The sequence below is a fragment of the Camellia sinensis genome, chromosome 13, assembly GCF_055761805.1.
Source record: "Camellia sinensis isolate YWXY chromosome 13, ASM5576180v1, whole genome shotgun sequence".
NCBI lineage: Eukaryota > Viridiplantae > Streptophyta > Magnoliopsida > Ericales > Theaceae > Camellia > Camellia sinensis.
The window spans coordinates 52,293,737-52,310,988 of NC_138973.1; the positions used below are offsets into that span (position 1 = coordinate 52,293,737).

The 17,252-nt window shown below is 36.3% G+C and overlaps 1 protein-coding gene across 1 annotated transcript; it reads left to right on the forward strand.

Annotated features, from left to right (window-relative positions):
- Positions 1 to 883: 883 nt before the first annotated feature.
- Positions 884 to 2,694, forward strand: LOC145805386 (uncharacterized). Its single transcript, XM_082900508.1, has 3 exons — positions 884 to 1,154; positions 2,178 to 2,385; positions 2,490 to 2,694. Exons 1-3 carry the CDS (start codon positions 884 to 886, stop codon positions 2,692 to 2,694), a joined length of 684 nt encoding a protein of 227 aa, XP_082756634.1.
- Positions 2,695 to 17,252: the final 14,558 nt, after the last annotated feature.

Consider the following 17,252-nt stretch of genomic DNA (forward strand, 5'->3'; position numbering starts at 1 on the left):
TAACAATGGTTTTAAAATTTTGTCTTTATGTAACAAATATTATATTGCTCTTAGTTTTTTTTATGATGCTGCCTTGTTTGATGTTCTATATTGCTCTTAGTTTTTGAACTTTGAAGGAGTTTTTTTGGACATATATAAAAATAATGACAGCCTAAATAAAAATTATTGGGGATATATATAAAAACCATAATATTTAAAATTATTGCAAATATACTATGGTTTAATATTAAATGGGGATAAAAAAAATTTAAATTTTTTTTAGGTTATAAATAATGGAACCTCCACCACTAAAAAAAGGCAAAACCCTTTTCTCATTCTATCAATCAAAACAAAAGTCTAGTAGTACAACATCCAATGTTGTTGAAACCTCATTTCATGATGTTCAACCGCCTTACATGCCTCAAGCAAATAAAACGAGCGAATTTGATTCAATTGTTATTGAACGGGGATCTTGGTTTACAATTTCAAATTTGTGAATATCCGGTTAATCAACAAGATGAGGTTAGACTAGTGTATGTGAACTTGGGGCCTTATCAACCTAAACTTAAGTATCCTAGGTCCTCATTTGGAAAGCATAATTGCCGATTCCAACATATTTGGTAAATAATTTTCTTGGCTAGAGTATTCTCCTTCAAAGGATAAACCATATTGTTTTTCATGCTTTTTGTTTGATCAGCCAAATAAGTCGATCAGTCGTTCTACACTTGTTGATGTGGGGAAGAGAGGAAATGATGTATCCAAATGTGTTTTTTTGCTTCATGTCAGACTTGCATCTTCATCGCATAGTCATTATGTTATTAGTCATGACAACTTAAAGAAATCTTCCCAATACATTGAAAAAGTGTTGAATGCGCAATTAAAAGAAGAGATTTTGAAGAATCGAATGCGGGTAAAGGCAACAATTGAAACCATTCAAGTACTTGCTTTTCAAGGACTTGGTTTTAGTGCTCATGATGAAAGGTCGACTTCATTGGATCAAGGTAATCTAATTGAATTATTAAAGTTCAAGGTGAGAGGGAATGATGCACTTGAGAGCATTATATTAAAGAATGCTCCACAAAAAGCCAAATACACTTCTCCGAAGATCCAAAAGGAGATTTCGCATATACTTGCTAACAGAGTTGGGAATATGATTTTTGATTATGTTGCAAGAGGTTATTTTTGTATTCTGGTTGATGAATCCCAAGACGAGTCTAAAAAATAACAAATGGCCCTTATTTTGAGACACGTCAAGAATGATGGTTTGCTAGGGGAACGATTGTTTGATATCGTGGGTGTCAAAAATACATATGCATTGACTCTTAGAAATGAGATATCAAATATTCTTTCTCGATTTAATCTCCCTATTCAAAACATGTGCGGTCAAGGGTATGATGTTGCTAGCAATATGCGTAGTGAATGGAATGGACTTCAAGCTTTATTTCTTAAAGATTTCCCATATGCATATTATGAACATTGCTTTGCACATTGTTTGCAATTGGCCTTAATTGCGGTAGCAAAAGATGAGCCTAATGTTTGGCATTTTTTTTTCTCACTTGAGTTGTATTGTCAATCTTGTTGCCTCCAAAGCGCCTTAGTAAGTTAAAATCTTTTCATAGGAGTGAGGTTGAAAATATGTTGGCTAGTGGTGAGCGTCAATTTGGTAAATGGGCCAATCAAATTGGTACCTTGCATCGAGCTACAGCTACTCGTTGGAGCTTGCATTATGACTCTGTTAGAAACTTGATTGATATATATGAGGCATCTTGTGTAGTTGTTGAAAGTCTCAAGAAATTTGCGGGCAAGCTAATGGTGTTTACAAAGTAATGAAGAGCTTTGAATTCATACTCGTCTTGCACTTGATGGACAACATTTTGGGAATCATGAATACACTTTGTCAAGCCTTGGAATAGAAAACTCAAGACATCTTAAATGCGATGAAATTAGTCTCCAAAGCAAAAGCTCTCCTTCAAAAACTTAGACAAGATGAGCTCTCCTTCAAAAACTTAGACAAGATGATTAAGATATTTTTCTTACAAATGTGGGGTCATTTTGCAATCAACATAACATTGCGGTGCATAATATGAGTTCTCCTTATGAAGAGGGTACAAGTCATCGTCGTCAACAAGATCACATTACAGTTGAGCATCATTATCACTTTGACATATTCAACTCTACAATTGATTTTCAATTGATAGAGTTAGAACATAGATTTAATGATGGGGTAGTGGAACTTCTTTCTCTTAGCTCGGCCTTGGATCCTAGTGGCAACTTTAGATCTTTTTATGTGAATAATATTTGCAATATTGCCAAGAAATTTTATCCCCAAGATTTCACTTCTCAAGACATCCATGCTTTGAGATGTCAATTAATGCATTATAAGCTTGATGTTGTTTGTGATCCCAAGTTTCATAAGATATCTACCTTTGTCGATTTGTGCCGAGAACTATTTGTGACAAGAAAGTTCGAGCATTACACCATGATCTACAAATTTATTCATCTTGTGTCAGCCCTTCCTGTTTCTACGGCAACTACAGAAAGAGCATTTTTGGGTATGAAGCATGTAAAACTGTTATTCGCAATTCAATGGGGGATGAGTTTCTTGCCGATTGCTTGTCTCTCTACCTTGAACGAGACCTTACTTTGAAAATTGATCCAGATTCTGTAATCAAAGAATTTGAATCTTTAAAGACTTGTCGAGCACAACTTAGGTAGATTGTTTCTAATCAATAAATTTAGATATTAATTTAGATTATATTATTAAATTCTTTTTTTTTTCTTATGTGGTTATACTTAAAATATATTGAATAATTTTACATTAATATTAGCTCACCCCATCAACGAATCCTGGGTCCGCCCTTGAATATTTGACCTAAAATTTTAATATAAAGCATGTGGTTTGTAGTTGTACACATGCACTTGTATGCATTTTATAGAAATTAAAAAGCCACGATATTCAAACAAAGTCGTAGTAGAAAAATATAGCATGCATTAGATAAGTATAATATAATATTTTTTTTGTACAAGGTTCATTGTCAATAAATTATATATTATTAGTGGTCAAAAACTTTAAAAGAAAGACAAAAGAAAAATTAAAAAGGCAGAAAGATAAAAGAAGTGATGTTTTAATGGACAAAAAAGGAGATACCTCTCTAAGAAATCTTAACCATTTTCTCTTTCTTTGCTCTTTAGAGGGAAAGGGTGGTGAGGGTGGTGCTTTTAACCTTCCTCTCTCTTTTGTTTCTTCTCCTGTGGTTTCTATTATTATGCTAACCACTATCGCTCTTCTTATCTCTATCATCAGCTTGTTACCAAGAAAACTTTTAGATTTAATCTCAAATTTAATTTATGACCAAGATTCAATGTTATTCAACGCGTTGTTATACGCTAGGCAACCACCTCAAATCATAATATTTTATTTTGTAATGTAGAGCCGGGGATTAAGATACCAAAACTACCGGTTGTGATAATGACCGGATTGTAAAGGTGATGTGTATTGTTTGTTTGATGGTGATCATTTTGTTTTGTTTTGTTTTGTTGTTTATATTATTTTTTTTTGTGTTGCAATAATATCTCTCTATGTAGAGATTTCTTTCTTTCATGGAGGTTTTCTCCTCCTTGCGTGAAGGTTTATTTTTTCCTTCTATGTGGAGACTCATATTCTTTTTACATGGAGGTTCTATTTACCCTTTTTAGGATCTATTTTGTATTACGATGTACTTTACTAGATAACTTATTATTGGATATACAATATATTAAATTTTGTACGTTTCTATCTAAAGAAATGTACAAACAAAAAAAAGGAAACGGAAAAAGAAAAAGAAAGCGATGCAATATTCAGGAAATTTTAAAACATGAGGAACAATTTTCAGGAATCTATTAATTTGGTGAAATTATGATAATAATTTTAGATTATTGTATAATGATCAAATAATTCATAATTTGAAAAATGAATGATAAGTCTACCTTTGAAATTGCTTTGGCGCGTGAGTCCGCCATCAACTTGTATGGGAACACAAAACGGCATGTGTATCCAAGTTGTTTGGTATTAAATTCATTTTTTGAAGATACATTTAATAATAAAAAAAAAGGAAAAAGAAAAAGGAAGCGATGCAAAACTCTCATTTGTTAAGTGGTTATTTTAGTTAATTTTTAAAATTTTTTATAAAAAAATATATTAAAAAATAAAGAGTAATGCGTCAACACCATAAATAGAATTTGAAAATATTTAGTAAAACACCAAATTCAACCAATTGTAACAAATTGCAATCTCTAAATACCATCAAATAAAATAAACCACAAATATAAATATTTGAAAATTTTATTCATAAATCTCATATGGGAGAATGTTAATCAATTTTATTTTAAAAGTTTTCTTATAAACTAATTAGTCATTTTTGTTTTAGAAAATTATATTTATTTAATTTGGTGTCATTTGAGTGTAAGTGAATATTCTTTTGTACTTTCTTTTTCCAATTTTTTGATTTATTTTTGGGATGGAAATAGAAATATGAGGTGTGGAAAATTCTTTTTGAAGGAATTGGTGACTGAAGTGTTGATTGTCGAGCTTGAAAATCTATATTTCTGTTAGTGATTTTTTGTTGTTACATTGGAGTGTTACATTAGAGTGCTATATTTGAAAAAAGTATACTAAGGAGTTTTTGTGTGTTATATTGATTGAAGTGTTACGTTTGGGAAAAATACACTAAAGAAGTTAATGTTACGTTGTTACATTTGAGAAAAGTACATTAAGGAGTTTTTTTTGTGTTATATGGGAGTGTTATGTTTGGAAAAAAATGCCCTAATTTTTTTTTTTAGAATGTTATGTTGTTATATTTGAGAAAAGTATACTAAGGAGTTTTTTAATGTGTTATATTAGAGTGTTACGTTTGGAAAAAATACACTAAGAAATTTTTTAGTGTTACATTAATTGAAGTGTTACATTTGGAGAAAAAAAATACACAAAGGAGTTTTTGTGGAATGTTATGTAGTTATGTTTGAGAAAAGTACACTAAAAAGTTTTTAAATTTGTTACATTGGAGTGCTAAGTTTGGGAAAAGTACACTAAGAAGTTTTCTTTAAAGTGTTACATTTTAGTAATTTTAATATTATGCAAAAACTCACATTTGTCCATCAATATATGACACACACATTTATGTTTCACCCTTCATATAATTCACACTAGAATGTGACATTTGGATCCATAAAAAGAAAAAGAAAAAAAAAGGACCAAACAATTAATAAGATCACTATTTAAAATTTATTGATATCCCACCCTAAATATTTTGTGGGCTAAGAAATATGATATTTTGTAAAACAAATTAACTCCATTAATGATTAAATGTTAGTAATTAATTTAAGTGAATAATTGTTCAAATTAATGGCTTAGGAGTAAAATGACACAAGTGTGTTAGTTTGAAGCGACAGAGTGATTTTTTTTCCCACAAATTTGATATAAAAATTTGATTTATTATTATTGTGTTCATGTCAATTTGTATACAATTTATAGCAAACTAATAGCATCCACACCAAGATTATATATTGGCTGTCAAAAAGAGTATAAAAATTATAAAATTATAAATAATTAAAAAAATAGAGAGAAAAGAAATGGAAAGAAGGAAAAGTGATGCATTAATGTACCTAAAAAGAAAAAAGAAAGCGATGCAACATTGAAGAATTTTTGAAACATGCGGAATAATTTCAGGATAATCCAATTAATGTTGCTACAATGGCCCTAGTACTAATGGGCCACTTCCAGTTCAATAACAGCCATTGTCGACTCTTCCAACTCAAATTAAGCCCAATCAAGACAACGCCCGGCCCACCAATGCTTTCAAAGCACTACAGATCTCTCTCTCTCTCTCTCTCTCTCTCTACAGAGCAGCCATGGAAATCGCTACATGTATCGTTGAGGCTCTTATTCCAATTGCGGTTTTGAGAGGGTAATTTGTAAACAAATTGGACCGAGCTAGGAAAAGTCTTCTTTGGAAGTTGGGCCACACAATGTGCCGAGATAAGAGCTGGTGTAGCTCGGTTTTGGGCTAAGAAGACACTAAGCCGGTCAGAGATGAGTTGTCAGGACTTAGACCTAGCTATTTGAAGGTATTCCTTTATTGGACCGAGATGTTGTCAATAGAGAGAATCGAGCTGTGCGTAGCTCGGCAGGGTGCCACTCGATAGATCGGCTTCCGGTCACATGGCCCGAATGACAGGGGACCGAGATAAGGTAACTTGGTCAGGAATGTATATCCGAGCATAAGGAAGTGGCCATCTCACTTGGTTGGTAGTGAGTAGGAGTGTGACTCCTAGGGGGACTCTGCTAAGGAGAGTAGAGTCCTACTAGGGTTATGCAAACCATCTTATTTGGTTGGTAGTGAGTAGAGTGTGCGATTCCTAGGAGGACTCTTATAAGGAGAGTTGGAATCCTACTAGGATTGGGCCAGGCAGAGTCTACAAAAGCTCATAGCAGGACCTATGGACAGGTATCACAATCACAATTCTTACTCTCATAAACACAGAGCTTTTTGTCTATTGTCTATTTGCTGACTTAGGCATCAGAGAGGTTTCCGGCACACACCCGCCGGCTAGCACACGTTTGTGTTTTCATGAAGTAAAGCGACGACGTTTGGAGAAGTACAAACTTGATCAACAAGATTATACGAGAAGATTATTTCGTGCTTGTACAATTGGCGCCGTCTGTGGGAAGCAATCACAAAGAACAAACCTCTTGATTAAGTTTTTCTTTCAACTGATTTCAATGGCGCACAATGAAGACTTGTCACACTCTGCTATTGATGGGCAAACCCCGGAGGGGGGTAGGAGGCGCGAATGCTTGCCTTTTATCGCTCCCATGGAAGAGTTAGATCCCCAGCGACGGAACCATCGGAGGGACACACGAGAAAGACGGGACTCCAATCCTCGTCGCTTCCAAAGCCCTAAAGGCAAAGGCGGAGGTTGGATCCTCAGGTTCTAGAAGATCGGTAAGGGAGCAAGACAAATTGATATGGAGGATGGCGGCAGACATGGAGACGATGAAGCGCCAGATAAAAGGCAAAGGGGTGGCAACAAAAGAGGGGCGCAAAGGCAACACACGCTCTTACCACTCAGAAGATCGTGACAGACAAGTCACACCATCACAAGCTGAAAGTAGAAGCCTCAGGTCAGGCGATATACAAACTAGGACTTCCAGGACTCATTACTCCTAGTCTGAGAGAACGAGGACTGAAAGGTCTCACACAAAAGGAAGCAGTTATCGGCCCTTGCATTCCCATCAAACGACATCTAGGCACGCGAAGTTGCCTAGGTCAGTAGACCTGCGAACGATGCTAGAGGAAAGGGCTTGAAGGAGAGAAGACACTCAGGCTCGCGACCCCCATAGAGTCTTAACACTACAGTGGTTAGCTCCTAGAACACATGGGAGCATCGAGGTTGAGATGCTAGTACCACGCCTTGCTTACGAGCCAGTAGACAAAGTGTTAGCAAGGTTGCAGAGCTCGTCGTTCGTTCCAGCGATTGAGAATGCACCATTACCCGTAGGCTTCCACCAGCCTAAGTTCACAATCTATAAGGGGAAGTCAGACCCCTACATGTACTTGAGCCACTTTCGCCAAGTTATGGCCATACATTGACGGAATGAAACTCTAATGTGCATCTTGCTTCCGTCAAGCTTAGGCGACCAGGGCTTGACTAGTTTAAAAGGTTTCTGGAAGGTAGCATAGCTACATGTGTGCAACTAGCGGAGGAATTTGTGACCAGATTCAGAACAAACACCAAGACGCTAGTGGAGATTGACTAGCTTCTCTCCATAGACATGGGCGAGAAAGAAACATTGAGGTCCTACAATAACCGGTATTGGGAGACTTTTAATCAAATTGGAGATTGCCCCACAAACCTAGCTATCACACGGTACAAACGAGGTTTGCTAGCTGATAATAAATTAAGGGATTCAATGACAATGACGCCGCCTCTTACTATGGAAGCCCTGATAGAGAGAGTGCACCAACACATCTTGGTAGAGGAAGATGGGATGCGCACCAAGGCAGAGTCCGATACAAATAGTGATGTCGGACAAAAAACCCTTGGCAAAAGTTAACACGAAGGACCAACCAAATAAAAAATCTTTGCCCAACTGGGGGCAAAGTGGATTGGCAGGATTGACCAACTCTTTCCAACAAGTCTTTGCCCGATTGGGGGGCAACAAAAAAGGTTGGCAGGTTTGACCAACACTTTTTTCATTCTTTAGCCGAGATAAGGATCTAGGCTTCAGAAGGTTGGCAGGTTTGACCAACATCCAGTCCATCAGCCGAGATAAGGATGTAGACTGATGGAAGTTTGGTAGATTGGGCCAAACATATCCTGTTCTTCAGCTGAGATAAGGATCAAGGCTGAAGAAGGTTATTAGTAGGTTTGACCAATATCCAGTCCATCGGCCGAGATAAGGATCTAGGCTAACAAGGTTTGGCAGGTTGGGCCAAACCTGTTCTTCAGCTGAGATAAGGATTGAGGCTGAAGAAGGTTAGCTGGTTTGACCAACATCTAGTCCATCAGCCGAGATAAGGATCTAGGCTAACGGAAGTTTGGCATGTTGGGCCAAACATATCCTGTTCTTCAGCCGAGATAAGGATCAAGGCTGAAGAAGGTTAGCAGGTTTAACCAACATCTAGTCCATCAGTCGAGATAAAAATCTAGGCTGACAGAAGTTTGGTAGGTTGGGCTAAACATATCCTGTTCTTCAGCTGAGATAAGGATCAAGGCGGAAGAAGGTTAGCAGGTTTGACCAACACTTTTTCTTTCTTTAGCTGAGATAAGGATCTAGGCTCAGGAAGGTTGGCAGGTTTGACCAACAATTTTTTCATTATTCAGCCGAGATGCGTATCTCGGCCAAAGAAGGTTGGCAGGATTAGGTAAGGCCAAGCTAATTAGTTCGGCTAGGCATGCAATCGGAATGATGCAAAACATTGAAAAAGAAATATAGTAACCGAGCAAAGAGATCAAAAATTTTCATTAATTAGAAGATGATTACAAAAGGTGCGACATATAGCCCAGTTACATAGAAAAAATGCCTTTTCGTGCGGTTACGAACTCGAAGGGTATAAATGTTGAAGGCAAAAATACGGGGCTGTTCAAATTTTTGGAGGTACATGACGGTTGTAACAGGAGAATGAGGATAATGGGGGCACGCCACGTATCTTGGGAATGACGTCTTGCCAGATTAGTGGAAGGACATGTTGAGCAACTAACAAAACTTATTGGGGTCGAACGAGTTATGAAACCGAACGACTTTTCTAGCTCGGCAGAGTTGGGCATTCTTAGCTAAGCTGGAGGAAAATAATCCTAATCATGCTACGCAGATGGAATTAAGGGGCAATTGAGAGGGTAATTTGTAAACAAATTGGGCCGAGCTAGGAAAAGTTTTCTTTGGAAGTTGGGCCACATAATGGGCTGAGATAAGAGCTGGTGTAGCTTGGTCTTGGGCTAAGAAGACACTAGGCCGATCAGAGATGGGTTGCCAAGGCCTAGACCTAGCTGTCTGAAGCTAGTCCTTTATTGGACAGAGATGTTGTCAATAAAGAGAACCGAGCTGTGCGTAGCTCGGGAGGGTGCCATTCAATAGATCGGCTTTCGGTCACACGGCCCGAATGACAGGGGACTGAGATAAGGTAGCTTGGTCAGGAATGTATATCCGAGCATAAGGAAGTGGCCATCTCACTTGGTTGGTAGTGAGTAGGAGTGTGACTCCTAGGGGGACTCTGCTAAGGAGAGTAGAGTCCTACTAGGATTGTGCAAACCATCTCACTTGGTTGGTAGTGAGTAGGGTGTGTGATTTCTAGGAGGACTCTTATAAGGAGAGTTGGAATCCTACTAGGATTGGGCCAGGCAGAGTCTATAAAAGATCATAGCAGGACCTATGGACAGTTATCACAATCACAATTCTTACCCTCATAAACACAGAGCTTTTTGTCTATTGTCTATTTGCTGACTTAGGCATCGGAAAGATTTCTGGCACACACCCACCGACTAGCTCACATTTGTGTTTTTAGGAAGTAAAGCGACAACGTTTGGAGAAGTGCAAACTTGATCAACATGATTATATGAGAAGATTATTTCATGCTCGTACAGGTCTCATCACCAAAGTATTGTTCCTAAGTCCAGCTTGTTTAAGAATTTGACTATTTAATTAATTCTTTTTAATTATTTTATTAAATAAAAAAATTGTATTTAAAATGATTTATAAATTCCTTTCAGTTGAATAGATGATTAGAAAAAAAATAATTGATTGATATATAAAGTGTGACATTTTATTTTATTAATAACTTTTTTTAACTTATGGGCTCAATGTATTTTCTCTTGACTATTTTAACTATATTAACCAAAATATATATATATATATATATATATATATTGTTCCCAACCATTTTCCTTTCTTATCTAGGGTTTGCTATATATATATATATATATGTCACGACCCAATCTCGGCAAGGCAACCCCCTCCAAAAGGGTGCACTTCAAACGCTATAACACCTGTGCACAATAATCACCTTTACCTCTTCGATTGGCCAATATATATGAGATGATCCATTCAAAGACAAAAAAATATCATCATACTACTAAGATAGTTCCCATGCACCACTACCCAAAAAATAAAACATACTATTCATGAATCCATCAATACATCCAACTTCACAAAGCAAATATTTACAATCAACCTCCTTCATAAAACAAAGGATAGAATTATATCCTAGAGTGACCCTAAGTAAACCTCAACTACCGGATGCTTACATTTGATCCTTCAGAAACTCTAGTCTTCCAAGTTGAGGCGAGCCACACAAAAGTCTAGGAATCTTAAAAAAAAAAAATAATTAAAAAAGAATGAGCTAGAGCCCAATGAGTTTACAAATATCATGGAGTTATAAAGCTTGCTCCTTCCAATTGTGTTCAAAATAAGATAATAAACACAAGAGCTTAATTGGACTGAAATTTATACAGATTGAGAAAGTTTTGCATAAACCGTTATCAAGATTTTTCCAAAGAATCTCATAATGCAGGAAAAATACACTTGGATAAGGAAAATAAACAAAAATACAACTTTTCAATACATTAAGATTTCATGCCCATCATACGAACCACTACATAGCTTTAGGGTCGCGTTACCTCGCGGCTTAGGTGGTGACGGTACCGTTACCCAAAACATAACCATAGGAACATAACTCATGTCATCGTAGCACTTCAATTCTCATTTCAATGTTTCGATCTCCAGGACCCCTTATGTACAATGACCCTTATGGTCCTTAAAACATTTCGGTCCCCAAGACCCCAAAGCATTTAGGCCCTTGTGGCCCCAAAGGCTATATTCGGTTATATGATTAATAAAAAAAAATACTCTCGCATAACGTTTCATTGTCATTTAATCATCATCATCATAAAATTTGAAGGACTCAACTTAAATAAATTCTCATAAAAATTAATGCTTCATTATAGAAATGAAATCATATATTTATTTAAAACTTAACCTTTGACCTCAATAAATTTATAGATTTTCTTTTTATACATATATCATGATAAAATGTGTTACTTCCTTTGATTCAAAAATATTTCAAACTTTGTATTAAAGATAAAGATAAGGTAAATTTCTATGGTAAGTATACTCACCTCCAAAATAGCAAAAGTGTAGATTTGAAACCCTATGAGTTAATTCCCAAGAGGTGTTGAGACGCCTTCCTCCAATCGTAACAATTAGTAAATAAAATCTAAAATTAGGGGAAAGCTTTTAATGAAAATTACAACATCTACAAAATTGATCCTAAATAAGACATGCTATGGAATGAGAGCTAAAACCAAATTAAAGAACTCCTCCAACTTCAAGTCACCCAAACAAACAACTTATCCAAACTCCACAGCACCCAAACTTTGTACATTTTTGAGTTATTAACTTTTTTAAATCTTCAACCAATTTATATGCACAATGCCACCATCAATTAAACCACAAAAGTCAAAAATCAACATTTTTCATAAACTCAACAATTTAGATAAAACCACTTCAATCATTAATAAAATTCCTCCAAAATCGTTTATAGAACATAGAGACACCCAATCCACCATTTATCAAATCAATTTCAACATATAAATTTCCTAACACCAAAATCTCCAATTTTTATATCACATTCAAACCTAGATTAACCCAAATCTCAATCTCCAAAACAACCATCAAATTGATCATTTTTCTACATGTAAAACATTCATAGAAACTAATTGAGAGTATAAAACTTAACAATCAAACTCCAAATCATAATAGATCTAAAATAGAAAAAAAATTCATCATCTCTAACTCAAAATATGTAAAACCTTAAACTAAACTTTTTAGAGAAAGATTTTTACCAATTAAAAGCCTCTAATCCATCAAGAAAATAAACCCAAGCTTTGAATCTTCAAAAGATTTAAGAAAAATCTAGAGTTGGTACTTCTATTGTGCTATTTTCGGATAGAGTGATGCAGTGGCCGACCGGACCCTTTTTTCGGCAAGATAAGATGGCCGGCGGTGGTGGAGATGGTGGTTTAAGGTGGTGGTGTAAGGGTGGAGCAAAGGTGGGGTGTTTGGCCACCAAGAAAGTAAAGGAAAATGAGAGAAAATGTAGAGAGAAGTTAGAGAGAGAAAAATGAAGACAATGAAGTAAAAAAATCTGCACTTTTTTTTTTTTTTTTTTTTTATAGTTGAAATGGGGTGTTTGGTCACACCTATACTATCAAGTTTGGAGTTTGGTTTTGATATCCTAAATGGAGTTTAACTTAGGAGTGTGTTTGGCTCTAGATGAATGTTGGGAATATTATAATATATATATATATATATATATATATATATATATATATGTATGTATGTTTCTCTGTATATGAATTTTTTTTGATGGGAAAATGATGAGATAGGGGGAGTGGAGGGTTTTGACTACTGAGATTCGAAGGGGTAGTTTTTTTGAGTTGATTAGTTAAGTAGAATAATGTATAATGAAATTTTTTAAAGTTAAGGTTTTGCAATGCAAGGGTTCTGAGTTTTGAATGTGTTTCAGAGTTTCTAATTTATTCATTTGGTTTAGAAAATCAATTCCATGCTAAAATTGTTAAAATTGATGTGAATTGGAAATTTGTTTCTATATCAAAAGTGAAAGAAATGAAGCACTCATACTTATTAGGAGGGTTTAGACTTCAAAAAAAAGTCTAATCTAAGATTAGCGGAGATACATCAGTAACTGTAATACTTTCAATCTTCTAGGAAAACTGATACATGTATCAAATGCTCATATGGGAAAGCTTACACATTGGTTTGTAACTCTTCTACTAGTGCAATTTAAGGTGCCCAACAATTCAAAAAAAAAAAAATGAAAACTTTCGTTTCCCTTAAAATACAACAATTATACCAGCAAAACAAACAGAAGTGGCGAAAAACGTTGACAATTCAGTTAAGGTACATTAACAGCCAAGAAGGGTAATTGTTATTCGAAAGGTAACAATTGAATCATATTGGATTGAGGAAGGAGGAGCAAATATATATATATATATATATTTTTTAGTAAACTACACTAACCTCTCTCTTGAGTTTATAGAGAAAATAAATTGAGCCCACAAGTTTGGTATTGCTATATTGTGTTTACACATAAATTGCATCAGTTCTTTTATCAGCAAAGGAAAAGTTTATTAGAGTACAAAGAGAGTAACTTCAAGAGAAACATTAATAAGACAAGCCAAGTAAGTACAATGCAGCAAAGTAGAGAGCTAAACAAAACAAGTGGCTTAAACTCCCACACAGAAATCTGCAAAACCATCTGGCTCAAATCAAGACCAAAACAGAGAAAACAAAGGCAAGCTTATGTCCTCAAAACCAAAAACACTCTGAAACCTCCGAAAAAGAATCTTGAAGAATTCAAAAAAGTTAAGAGCTTAATTAATAAGACAGATGTCAAATTTGGCTTCGCTGACTCTGAATTTGCTTTGACTTGTCAATGGATTTGTTATACAAATTGCGTAGCATCTGGATGTGCTTCCGCAGTTCATCTGGCATGGAACAACATTGTCAAACTTTTGGGAAAAGAGAGATTATGGAAATCGCTATCCATAGGCTATAAGCACAAGGAAAAGCAATACATGATGCGAAGAACAAACTGTTAGCATACGAAGGAGTTGGAGATATGCTGTAAAATGCTATCCCATAGTTCACCATCAGAAACAACAAAGGAATGTGCAACATGAAACTAGAGAGTCGTAAGGGAAACACAAATATCATTGCGGTGATTGAGGCAAGAAAGCATACCGTGTTCAGGGTAAAAAAAATTGATGAAAAAGGATCCGTAAGTCATAGATTTCCTTAACTTGATTTTAGCAGGATTGTCGGTGGTGTTGGTGTTGTTGGTGAATATGGTGGCGTTAAAATGTGTGATGTTAGTAGAAATAAAATTGGCAGTGGTGATGGTGCGGTTAATGTAAATATGAGTGGTATTGTTATCGCGCATTACTCCGCCTGGAGGCTGAAGTAAAGCTTGGAATGTAGCTATTACGATCAGAACAGCTCTGCTAAGTATCATGTTTCGCTTATCCATTGACATTTCTCTGCGCCTGTGAATGATTTGTCTGATTAGAGCTTGGAACCATTGGCGCGGTGATATAAAAAATTCTCCAAGGTCACTAACTAGGTATGATCATTCTAAAGTTCGTGCATGGCCTAAAGTATTCTCGATTTCAGTTTTGGCCTGACCGTTGGGAAGTGTTGCTGCAATGTCAAGAGCTGTTTGCTTCATCAAATTCTTTGCATTTTTGCCAACGTAGATCTCTTTCACTAATAACTTCACAATCTGTGTAAATGAAAAATGTACAAATCAATTATTTTATATTGGGTGTTGCTCATCGGCAGTGTTCGTTAAAGATCAAATTGTTGGAAAAAAATGGATTTTTGTTAACTTTAATTAAATATTTAAGTGGGTCCCAACCATCTATTGTGTTTGGTCCAAGTAGGTCTAGATACTTTGCAATGAGATCTTTATACCACAAATAGAATGGCCAAAAACCATTGAAAATTGAATGAGAAATTGCCCTACGGAGTTAGCTTCATGAAAGAGTTAATGGGGTTTGTAACTTCTGCCTTTATTGCAGAGTTGAATAGTGCATTAATGGGGTTTGTAACTCCTGCCTTTATTGCAGAGGTCAATGGTGCATTAGTGACCAGCCATAAAAGCTGGAGGCTTCTCCTCTCTCCTCTATAAATGTATAAATTGAGACCCTCTTGTCAAGTCTCAAACACAAAAATTGTTTCTTCCATTCTTTAGTCAGTTTGCTAGAAATTTCTTACAGTGAGAGAGTGCTACCACGGTTTTGTTCGCTAAGCTAGACAGAGAGTGCTTCTGCCGTACCTGGTTTTTGACCGTTATATCCTGGGAGACAGACGCTGGAATTCCTCAAGCACTTGACCCGTGAGGCGGCGAAATCTGTTTTAAGGAAACTGCTACCGTGTAGGCTTCGGTTTGGTTTCTTTACCATTTTATTGTATTGTGTATTTCTGCTGTAATTTAGTTATAATTATTAGCATACGTGCTTGGTATATAATTTTGATTTATTCGTGAATCTATTTATTTAATTTCACAATTTGAACAACAAGCTTAAAACAGATTTTCGATGTTTTCATAAATTATATAATTAGATTCATAAGATTGCATGCTACTGCTTTACTTCTCATTGTCTATGGTTGCAATCCAATTTATTAGATAATTATTTTACGTTTATTAGATAATTTATGGTTGATTGCTTCTAGTTTTTTTAAATATATTTTTTTTATCAACAAAGAAAAATTTCATTAACAGCATGAAATTAAAGGTACAGGAAGATGACATGCATCGAGAGAGATTCGGAAAGTATATAATACCCTTACTACTGCTACTCGCATCCATACAACCAACCCCTTGGCCTCACGATTTTTTTTTTTTTTTAAACTAAAGAGTTAAGAAGAACTTAACTAGAAAATAAAAACAAGACTCCCCACAAAATCAACCCACACAACCCGAACCCAATAAACAACACCAAAACACCCAAGCTAATCACACTAACTCCCAAAGCTGCTGCACTCCATAGCTGCTGCACACCCAATACCAAAACCAATACCCATTCCTGCCAAGGCCCATGCCTGGTAACACTTGCCAAATGAAAATTAGCTACCTCCTCTACCTTCCACTCTACTGTTGCCCTTTGCGGGCTCACCTACCCCCTTGCTCCTGCCACCATCAATAACCTCCACATTGCTGCACTCCCAAGCTGCTGCACGCTCAACACCAAACCAGTCCCCTTGCTCCGTACACCATCCTCCTTGCTGATGGAACAATCTTTTGACTCCATGCTAGCAACCTCTTTGAGGGCCAACTTCTATGCAAGCCCCTGAACAATAAACACACACTACCAGCTGAGCCTACCAAGACCCCCATTTGAACACCCATCTCCACTTCCACGGTCGGAACACTACTTTTCCGATTCAAAACTCCGAACACTCACAGCAGCCGAACACACCCGAGGATGAACACAACCCACTGCCACTACCGAACAAGACCCACTTCCATTTCCAATTCCATGTTCGGGCACCTCTGTTCCAATCTAACCTCCAAACCCACCCAATGTAGAATCACCAAAGTTAACAACCCAAAACCAGCGAACAACCACCAAGGCACCTCCATACATCTGGAAGAAGTTCACCCCTCAAACACCCACTCGAAAAGGAGCGCTCGAATGAAATCTTAGATCTGGATCTAGATCTGAACTCCTAAATCTTAGATTTGGACCGAAGAATCTCCAAAGATCCGAACCAAAGTTCACCCCTCAAACTCCCACTCGCACAGGAACGCTCGAATGAAACTCCTAACCAGATTAGAATAGCCTCTATTCCGGTCCAAAACCGACCACCATCTACTTTGTTTTGCCCCTATTCCAAGCACTCCCTGGTGAAACAAAAACAAACAACCCTAATGGGAGCTGGATCAGCAGCACCAAAACACACCTAAGTGGGAAAACATTGTGGGAATCAAGTTATTGTAAGGACAAAACAACGCACAAACACAAGAGGGAGTAGGACCAGCCGACCCCATTTTTTTTAATATGATTTGCATGACTTTTGAGTTTTTCATGTTCTGATTTTAGTTGCATGTTTGGTATTATAATAATAAATAAACAATAGAACAGATGTGCTTGCTGCCTATTACAACCGTGCCCACTGTTGAAATTTTTTGTATTATAAATTTATTCAATATAATTTG

Coding starts and splice junctions, on each gene's coding strand:
- LOC145805386 (XM_082900508.1), top strand. CDS start 884: ATGCGGGTAAAGGCAACAATTGAAACCATTCAAGTACTTGCTTTTCAA. Junction 1,155..2,177: donor TTTTGATTATGTTGCAAGAG/GTTATTTTTGTA, acceptor TTCAATTGATAG/AGTTAGAACATAGATTTAAT. Junction 2,386..2,489: donor GATGTTGTTTGTGATCCCAA/GTTTCATAAGAT, acceptor ATCTTGTGTCAG/CCCTTCCTGTTTCTACGGCA.